Source organism: Nerophis lumbriciformis, linkage group LG04 (genome assembly GCF_033978685.3).
Source record: "Nerophis lumbriciformis linkage group LG04, RoL_Nlum_v2.1, whole genome shotgun sequence".
In the NCBI taxonomy this organism is placed as follows: Eukaryota; Metazoa; Chordata; class Actinopteri; order Syngnathiformes; family Syngnathidae; genus Nerophis; species Nerophis lumbriciformis.
In genome coordinates this window covers 59,621,001-59,631,875 of record NC_084551.2, presented here as the reverse complement: position 1 = coordinate 59,631,875, position 10,875 = coordinate 59,621,001, and the positions used below count along the sequence as shown (strand labels likewise).

Here is a 10,875-nt window from a genome sequence, read left to right as displayed (position 1 = left end):
ACAGTAAAAAAACATGTTTATTTCACATTATCTATCATATTCAAATAAAATGTGTTTCTATACCAACTTGAACTGTTGCTATTTTATTAAAAAAGTGCACTTTCATACATTTGATAAGCTGTTATATGTTCGCCTATGACATATATTTATTCCAATAATAAGACACAAATAATGTTGAAGATACAGAGTATAACCAATCAATCAAAGTTAAAGTTAAAGTTAAAGTACCAATGATTGTCACACACACACTAGGTGTGGCGAAATTATTCTCTGCATTTGACCCATCACCCTTGATCACCCCCTGGGAGGTGAGGGGAGCAGTGGGCAGCAGCGGTGGCCGCGCCCGGGAATCATTTTTTTGGTGATTTAACCCCCAATTCCAACCCTTGATACTGAGTGCCAAGCAGGGAGGTAATGGGTCCCATTTTTATAGTCTTTGGTATGACTCGGCCGGGGTTTGAACCCACAACCTACCGATCTCAGGGCGGACACTCTAACCACTAGGCCATATAAAGTAGATTTATATAGCCCTAAATCACGAGTGTCTCAAAGGGCTGCACAAGCCACAAGACAGACATTGGTGATGTTCAAATATGGCAGACAAATGCGCAAGAACAGGTTATTATCTGACAATAAAATCAACAAAAGTCACTTTTTGATTTGGTGTAGACCCCAAACCGAACCCCGCCAAATAGTAGACTGTGTGTATGAACGTACAGAAAGGTGCGTCGCCCCCCCTCCGGTGCGCGTAAAGCGCAGCGCGCAGCATCCATCCCTCCCACCCCTCACCCACCCGTGCGCGCGTCCCCCCGCCCCACGGGCCTGCCACACGGAGCGCAGCCAATACACGCGGAGCGGAGGCGTGTCCTCTCGCCCGGCCCCAAGACCTCCCCAGAGCAGCGCGGCTCGCCGGAGCGCGGCTCTAAAGCCCCGCAGACCTCCGAGGCGCACGTCACTTCTCCAAAGTCGGAGCCATGGCGACAACAGCTCAGTACATCCCGCGGAATAACTCCTTGCCGTCCAACCCGCTCATGCACCCGGACTCGGACCGCATGCACCAGGGCACCACGTACCGGGAGGTGCAGAAGATGATGCACCACGAGTACCTGCAGGGTCTGAACACGGGGCACCCGATGAGCCTGACGCACCACCAGTGGTTGCCCACTTCCAATAGCGACTGGGCGAGCGCCACGCACCTCGGCCAGCAGGAGCCGCACAAAGGCGGCGGCGGCGGCGGAGGCGGCGTGCAGGCGAGAAGCGAGGACCTGGGCAGCGGCTTCCACCACCGGTCCCACCTGGTGCACCAGCAGGCGCAAGGCGCGCACCACGGCTCCTGGGCGCCGGCCAGCGCGCACCACCTCTCCCCGCTCTCCCCGGCCTCCGGCGCGCACCAGCCCCTGGTCTACTCGCAGCCGGGCTACACGAACCTCAACGCCATGCTGGGCAGCCCGCAGCCGGGCGCGCTCCACCACGGCATGCGGGAGCCCCTCCACGACGACTCGGCGGTGCACGACGGCCAGCTGGAGTCCCCCCCGCAGGCGTTCAGCCACCACCAGGACCACTCGGACGAGGACGCGCCCAGCTCCGACGACCTGGAGCAGTTCGCCAAGCAGTTCAAGCAGCGGCGGATCAAGCTGGGCTTCACGCAGGCGGACGTGGGCCTGGCGCTGGGCACCCTCTACGGCAACGTCTTCTCGCAGACCACCATCTGCCGCTTCGAGGCGCTGCAGCTGAGCTTCAAGAACATGTGCAAGCTTAAGCCGCTGCTGAACAAGTGGCTGGAGGAGACGGACTCCAACACGGGCAGCCCCACCAACCTGGACAAGATCGCCGCGCAGGGCCGCAAGCGCAAGAAGAGGACCTCCATCGAGGTGGGCGTCAAGGGCGCGCTGGAGAACCATTTCTTGAAGTGCCCCAAGCCGTCCGCGCACGAAATCACCACTTTGGCCGGCACGCTGCAGCTGGAGAAGGAGGTGGTGCGCGTTTGGTTTTGCAACCGGAGACAGAAGGAGAAGCGCATGACGCCCGTGGGGGTCCCGCACCCGGGCATGGAGGACGTATATTCCCAGGCGGAGACGCCCCCGCTGCACCGCACGCTACAGAGCCCCGTGCAGTGACTATTAGCCGCGGACCAGCGCGGCGCTCCCACCTCGCCCTGGCTCGGACAAACGCGCGGGGACTGTGGAGTTTACACTATTTAAGTTCCTTTTTCTCTCTCTCCAGGACTTTTGTGGAGGGGGAAAAAAAAAAAAAAAAAAAGTTGTGCAGTTTTAGCGTCGGAAGTCCCCCCCCACACTCACTCGAATAGATGACAAAAAAAACCACACAAAAAAACGCATCTAGGATTGAAGAAAAAAAAGATTTATTTACCAAAATTATATGGAGGTTTCTGCTCCTCCATGGGGGGTGGGACCGTGAACGCACCACACGCCTGCAAAACAAAACAAACACACACAAAAAAAACACTGGAAGTGGAAAAAGTCAGCACTGAATGAACTGAATTATTGTTATTATTATTATTATTATTATTATTATTATTATTTTCGTTGCTTTTTTTTTAGTGGTTTTGTTTGAAGAAGGAACAAAACAAAAAAAGATGTTTTCATCAGGGTCGAAATTGGGAGGACAAAAAGTGTTTTAGCATTTATGGAGGTGAGGGGGGTGGGGGGGGGATTTTGGAGGTTTCTGCTCCTCCGTGGGGGGTGGGACCGTGAACGCACCACACGCCTGCAGAACAAAACAAACAAAAAAACACTGGATGTGAAAAGTCAGCACTGAATGAACTGAATTATTGTTATTATTATTATTATTATTATTATTATTCATGTTTACGCCCGAATGCAGCTGAGATAGGCCCCAGCAACCCCCGCCACCCCAAAGGGACAAACAGTAGAAAATGGATGGATGGATGGATTATTATTAGTATTAGTATTATTAATGTTTCCGCCCGAATGCAGCTGAGATAGGCTCCAGCAATCCCCCCCCCCCCCCCCCCCCCTCACCCCTCCACCCCAAAAGGGACAAGCGGTAGAAAATGGATGGATGGATTATTAATGGGTTTTTTTTGTTTTGTTTTTTGTGGTTTTGTTTGAAGAAGGAACAAAACAAAAAAAAATGATGTTTTCATGCAGGGTCGAAATTGGGAGGACAAAAATGTGTATCCCGCCTTCTGCCCGAATGCAGCTGAGATAGGCTCCAGCAACCCCCACCCAGCGACCCCAAAAGGGACAAGCAGTAGAAAATGGATGGATGGATGGATGGGTTTTGTTTGAAGAAGGAACAAAAAAATGATGTTTTCATCAGGCAATTGAGAGGACAAAAATGGTGTCCAAAAAAAAAATGCAACAGGACGTCCTGAGTTCTGATTGCAGGCCTTAAAGAAAAATAATAATAACAATAATAATAATAATCTTTTTTTTCTCACAAAGGATCACGTCGACATTTGCAAGCAGCATCAGACGCTAAAACAATTTTTTCATTATTAAGTTTTACTCTCGTTTTTTTTTTTTTTTTTGTTCCACCTTATTGTTGCACTTATTGTTTTGTTATTATCCGATGTTTACAAACTCACACACTTTTCCACGGCGACCCCCCTCCCCCCCCACACACACACACGAAATGAAAAGTTGGAGCAACTCAGGTAACTTTCAGTGCCCCCCCCAAACACCCCCTCCTAACTCCCAACATTTTGTCTTTCTTCCTCGTTGTAGCGTACAATTAAAAAATTCCGCGGTACAGTGAAGGCAACGCGTACTTTACTATGAAATCTTATTTATTTTATTTCTCATTGTCTTTTTCTTTTTTTTTTTTTCGTGTGTGTGTCATCGCCAGTCCCCCCCCAAAAAAAAAAGAGAGAGAGCGAAAACTGCAGTGTGCTATGAGGGATTTTTTTCCAAGAAAAAAAAGGTGATAATTTAACAAAAAAAAAAAAAGGTGATTTTAGAGAAAATGTTGCCAGGATTATTTCCAGCGTGTAAATATGTAAAACTTGTATTTGTTCTGAAATATTTGTTGTCTCTTTTTATTTGTGTTCCTTTTTCTCCGGGCTGTTTTGTACAACTTACTAATTCCACGAAGATATTTTAATATGATTTCGTTTATGATGAATCTGACCATTTATAAATATATATTTATTATTTCTTGTTTAGTTCTTTTTTTTGTTGCAGTGGATTTTTATTTTTTTTCAAAGTCTCTCTTCTGTTGACTTCATTGGTTGTCTGTTTGATTGCTCTAAATGTAGACTGCGAAGTCACATTTCTATTTATGTTATAGTAATATTTTATTACTTACATAAAAACATATATACAAGAAACGCATCTTGCTTGGTGTCTTCATTGCGAGGTCCTTCTTTTGTTCGTCTTGCATCGCCACAGAAATCAAAGGAAACAATGATTTATGTATTTAATTGTGCTTTTTTTTAAATAAGGAATAACACAAAGAATAGTATTTCATTGTTGCCATATTGTGCAATAAAACAGTCGAAATGTTGTAAACTGATGATAAGTGTAAATTAAGTCGTTAATATGAATAATATTTTCTTTTAAATAAATCTATTTTTAAGCATGTGGATCTGAGACAGAGACTTTATTTTATACATGAGAGATTAAAAATGGGATGGAAAAAAAAAACCGTCAGGCCTTCAAGCCAAAAAAAAAAAAAAAGATAAAAAATCGGCCTCCAGTCGAGGCCAAAATCTGTGCTTTTATTTTGACACTGGAAATATTTAATCTCTTCCCTTTTTAGATAAATAAAACACATTAAACGTGCTATTTTTCATATAAGCAACTTTACATTTTCAACTCAGTTTTGCTGCACAAAATCACTTCAAACAATAATTAATTATCCACATATGTTGAAAATGCATCACAATGATGATACAAATTAACGTGTTTATTGTATTATAATAAATAATAAATACATTCATTTATTTCCTTGCTCTCCTATAACGCATGCTCATAAAACACACACAAGCAAACTGTTTATTTAAGGATTTAAATGCAAAAAAAAAACATACAACTCGTTTATTTATTTGCAGATTTATGTGCTGCCTGCAATCTTTACAAATATTCTAGTGTTATTTATTTATTTGACAATGTTATCCACCATCATTTTTGATCAGCATCTTCCTCAAAGAAACGTAAATATACTGACTTTTTTTATTCTGCAAGCCAAATATTTTCTATCGTGTTGTGCTGGAGTGTGTGTTTAAATCATGTTTTTTTTAAAGTGTGTTTGCAGAAGCTTAAAGTGGTCAAAGTGAGGAGGAGGCCACGCTCGGACCCACGCAGAGCCACAGGAGTGAACCACAGATGCCCCCTGCTGGAATATCTCATGTACTGCAGCCTCTAAACGCCACATGACCAAACAAAACGTGCAAATCCACTTTTTTTTACTACTTTACTTTAATATAAATGTCGGAAATAAGTTTGAAATGAAAAAAAAAATGGAAATAAAAATTCATTTCACATTAATATATGTTGGTTAGTTGTTTTCTTTATCGTGTTAAAGTTATGAATGCTTTTTAAAATAATTAATTAATTAATTAAATTATCTACGACCCCAATTTAGACAACACATCGTCTCCTTCTTAAAGTATTTGTATTAATTTTTATCAACACTTATTCAACATATGGAAAATTATTTTATTATTATTTTCTGGGGGGGAGTAGGTATTTTAAGAAGGCTCATAAAGTAAAGTGCACTCCTGCAAAGTATAATAAAAAAGATTATTACATGGGAAAAAATACTGAAAAATACTATTTTTAAAGTATCCAAAAGGTGTTTTTGTTTAATAAAATACAAACTCACAATACATATTAGTAATACTGAGTTGTTGATGTTATTTGATCAACAAAAAATAATGCTTCTCTTTTAATATTGAATAAAATAATTTTTATATAATATTTTTTAATATAATTTAAGAATATTTGATTTTTTTTAATGTATTTTTTGATTGCCTCAATTAGTTACATGTGAGGAACCAACTTTTAGGCACACTTAGTGTTGATGTTATTTGACCAACAAAATTTAAAAAAATAAATAAATTATGTTTTATTATTTATTTTAAATACTTGCATACATTTTTAAAATATTCAATTTTTGTATGTATTTTTTTGATTGTCTCAATTATATTTACATTTGAAGGACAACATATTAGGCACAGGTTGTGTTGATGTTATTTGACCAACAAAATATTAAAAAAATTAAATTATGTTTTAATATTTATTTTAAATATTTGCATACATTTTAAGAATATTCGATTTTTTAATGTATTTTTTTGATTGTCTCAATTATATTTACATTTGAAGGACAACATATTAGGCACAGGTTGTGTTGATGTTATTTGACCAACAAAATATTAAACAAATAAAATAAAATTATTTTTTAATATTTATTTTAAATATTTGTATACATTTTAAGAATATTCGATTTGTTTATGTATTTTTTTAATTGTCTTAATTATATTTACATTTGAAGGACAACATATTAGGCACACTAAGTGTTGATGTTATTTGACCAACAAAATATTTAAAAAAAAAAAAATTATCTATTAATGTTTGTTTTAAATGTATGAAAATATTTTAAAAATAATTGATTTTTATGTATATTTTGATTGCCTCAATTAGTTACACATGACATACAAAATATTAGGCACACTAAGTGTTGATGTTATTTGACCAACAAAATATAGAAAAAAATGCTTCCATTTTAATATTGAAAAAAATATATATGCATACTTTTTAAGAATATTCGATTTTTTTAATATATATTTTGAATTCTTCAATTAGTTTCATGTGAGGAACAAACTATTAGGCATACGTTGTGTTGATGTTATTTGACCAACAAAATATATATATATATATATATATATATATATATATATATATATATATATATATATATATATATATATATATATATATATATATATATATAAATATATATATATATATATATATATATATATATATATATATATATATATATATATATATATATATATATATATATATATAAATAAATAAAAAGTTCTGTTTTAATATTTGTTTTTAATATTTGCATACATTTAAAGAATATTCGATTTTTTAATGTATTTTTTTGATTGCCTCAATTATAGTTACATTTGAAGGACAAACTATTAGGCACATTAAGTGTTAATTTTATTCGACCGACAAAATATTAAAAAAAAAAAAACAATATTCTCTTTTAATATAGGTTTTTTTTTTTTAAATCATCAATTTGTTTATGTATATTTTGATTGCCCCAATTAGTGACATGTGAAGTACAAACTTTTAGGCACACTTAGTGTTGATGTTATTTGACCAACAAAATCTGAAAAAAATAATGTGTTCTGTTTAAAAAATATTTGCATACATTTTAAGAATATTCGATTTTTTTTAATGTAATTTTTGATTGCCTCAATTATAGTCACATTTGAAGGACAAACTATTAGGCACACTTAGTGTTGTTGTTATTTGACCAACAAAAGATTTGAAAAGTATATTCTCTTTTAATCTACGTATATATTTTAAGAATAATTGATTTTAATATATATTTTGATTGCCTCAATTAGTTACACGTGAGGGACAAAATGTTAGGCACATTGTGTGTTGATAGTATTTCACCAACAAAATATATGTTTTAAATGTTGTTCTGTTTTAATATTTAAAAAAAATATTTGCAAACATTTTAAGGATATTTGATTTTTGTATGTATTTTTCTGATTGCCCCAATTATAGTTACATTTGAAGGACAAAATGTTAGGCACACTGAGTGTTGATGTTATTTGACCAATAAAATATAAATATATATATATATTTTAATATTTGTTTTAAATGTATGCCTATATTTTAAGAAAAAAAAATGTTTATGTATATTTTGATTGCCTCAATTATTTACACGTGACATACAAAATATTAGGCACACTAAGTGTTAATGTTATTTGACCAACAAAATAAAAATAAAAATAAAATACAAAAATATATTTTAATATATGTATATAATTTTAAAAATTATTGATTTTTTTTAATGTATATTTTGACCCTCCCATTTAGTTACATGTGGGGGACAAAATATCAGGCACACTTAGTGTTAATGTTATTTGACCAACAATTTTTTTTTTTTTAAATGTTCTGTTTTAATATTAAAAAAATATATCTTTGCATACATTTTAAGAAAATTTGATTTATATATATATATATATATATATATATATATATATATATATATATATATATATATATATATATATATATATATATATATTTTTTTTTTTTTTTTTTTTTTTATTTATTTATTTATTTATTTATTTTTTTATTTTCCTCAATTAGTTACACGTGAAGAACAAAATATTAGTCACACTAAAGTGTTAATGTTATTTGATCAACAAAATATTAAAAAAAAAAATGTTTTTATGTTTTAATATTTTAAAAAAAAATGTTTATATAGATTTAGAATATTCAATTTATATATATATATATATATATATATATATATATATATATATATATATATATATATATATATATATATATATATATATATATACATATATATATATATTTATAAATATATATATATATATATATATATATATATATTGATTGCCCCAATTAGTTACATGTGAGGTACAAAATATTAGGCACACTAAGTGTTAATGTTATTTGACCAACAACAACAACAAAAAATATTATTTTAATATACGTATATATATTTTTTTTTTTTAAATAGTCAGTTTTATAATGTATATTTTGATTGCCTCAATTAGTTACATGGGAGGGACAAAATATTAGGCACACTGAGTGTTGATGTTGACCAACAAAATATATTTTTAAAAAAAAGCTGTTCTGTTTTAATATTTTTTTTAAATATTTGCATACATTTAAAAAATATACGATTTTTTAAAGTATTTTTTGATTGCCTCAATTATTTACACGTGAGGTACAAAATATCAGGCACATTAACTGTTATTGTTATTTGACAAACAAAATCAAAAAATATTCTCTTCTAATATACGTATTCTATTTTTTTCTAAATAATCAATTTTTTTATGTATATTTTCATTACCCCAATTAGTTACATGTGAGGGACAAAATATTAGGCACACCAAGTGTAAATGTTATTCGATCAACAAAATATATTTTAAAAAAAAATCCTCTTTTAACATTTGTTTTTAATTCATGCATTGATTTACAAAAAATAATTGATTTTTATGTATATTTTGATTGCCCCAATTAGTAACACGTGAGGGACAAACTATTAGGCACACTTAGTGTCAATGTTATTTGACCAACAAAAAATTAAAAAAACAAATAAACGAATAAAAAAATCTTCTATTTTAATATATGTAAATATTTTTCAAAAATAATAGATTTTTTTAATGTGTATTTTGATTGCCCCAATTAATTTCACGTGAGGGACAAAATAGTAGGCACATTAGGTGTTGACGAACAAAATATAGATATTTCAAAGTTTACTTCCCTTTTATTTATTTTTTAATATATGCATACATTTTAGAAATGATCATTTATTAATGTATATTTTTTATTTGTATTTATTTATTTATTTTAATTTTATTTTTTATTAATAAATCCAACAAAACAATACACAACAATACCATGATAATGCAATTCCGATTCCAAAACCAAACCCGACCCAGCAACATTCAGAATAGCAATAAACAGAGCAATTGATATGTATATTTTGTTTAAATGTATATTTTGATTTCCTCAATTAGTTACATGTGAGGGACAAAATATTAGTAGTGCACCCCTGCAAAATGTAACCATGACGATTACTATGTAAACATAATTCATGTGTTGTGCTTCAACTTGGTGATAAAGCAGATAAAAAATGCATCCAATCTATTGCATCTTTTATATTTTCCCTCGACTTTTGTAGCAATTGAACCGCTTTTGTCCGACTAAAGTGCAATTGAAAAAGCAAGAAAGGTGTGCAAGGAGTGTTTTTTGTGCCGCCTCATTGATGCATTTTCCACCCTGCACCACCTCCATCATAAACTTCCATCCATTATACATGAGAGTCTGTCCCTCACTGTGGACTTTTGTGTTGCTTGTGAGCGCCACCTTTTGGCCAGGACACGCACGGTGCTGGGGAAAAGTGATGTGGATTAGTGATGATTAGCTGGGATTATGGCTGGTTAATGGTGGGAAAAGACATTAGGAACCATTGGCTGTGGCGAGGGCGGCGTGGGGAGGGGGGGGGGGAAGGATTTGCATTGATCCACAGCAAATGAATGAGGATTAGCAGCATCAAGCTATCTGCCAACAGATAAATAACATTAAGCGTATTATGCGCCATTAATGACGCCACAATGCTGGCAATTATGGAAATATGGGAAGAAGAAGAATATTAATAATGATGGGGGGAGCGGGGGGGTGAGATGGCGTGGTTGATCATTCTGGGGATTCCCGGCTGTCCTTACGTGTTAAAGTCATAATCATCCATTCATTTATTCATCTTCTTATTCAAAGCGTACAGTGTGAGATGTACACGCTTTGATTTGTTCATTTATCGGAGATTTATTTGGCGGGATTTGCTTGTCGTCCGTTTGTGTTTTGAAACTGGGAATAGTGCAAATAGGAATGATCCGTTCCAGTGTTAAGAGGCGCTGCTATCATGAAGCCTGCGAAGTACAAACCCTGTTTCCATATGAGTTGGGAAATTGTGTTAGATGTAAATATAAACAGAATACAATGATTTGCAAATCCTTTTCAACCCATATTCAATTGAATGCACTACAAAGACAACATATTTGATGTTCAAACTCATAAACTTTTTTTTTTTTTTTGGAAATAATAATTAACTTATAATTTCATGGCTGCAACACGTGCCAAAGTAGTTGGGAAAGGGCAT

At 34.6% G+C, this 10,875-nt stretch overlaps 1 protein-coding gene across 1 annotated transcript; it reads left to right on the top strand.

Moving 5' to 3' along the window:
- Window positions 1-928: 928 nt before the first annotated feature.
- On the top strand, window positions 929-3,643 carry pou3f1 (POU class 3 homeobox 1). The gene has a single exon (XM_061946301.2). The coding sequence runs from the start codon at window positions 975-977 to the stop codon at window positions 2,115-2,117; it is 1,143 nt and encodes a 380-aa protein (XP_061802285.1). The 5' UTR covers window positions 929-974; the 3' UTR covers window positions 2,118-3,643.
- Window positions 3,644-10,875: the final 7,232 nt, after the last annotated feature.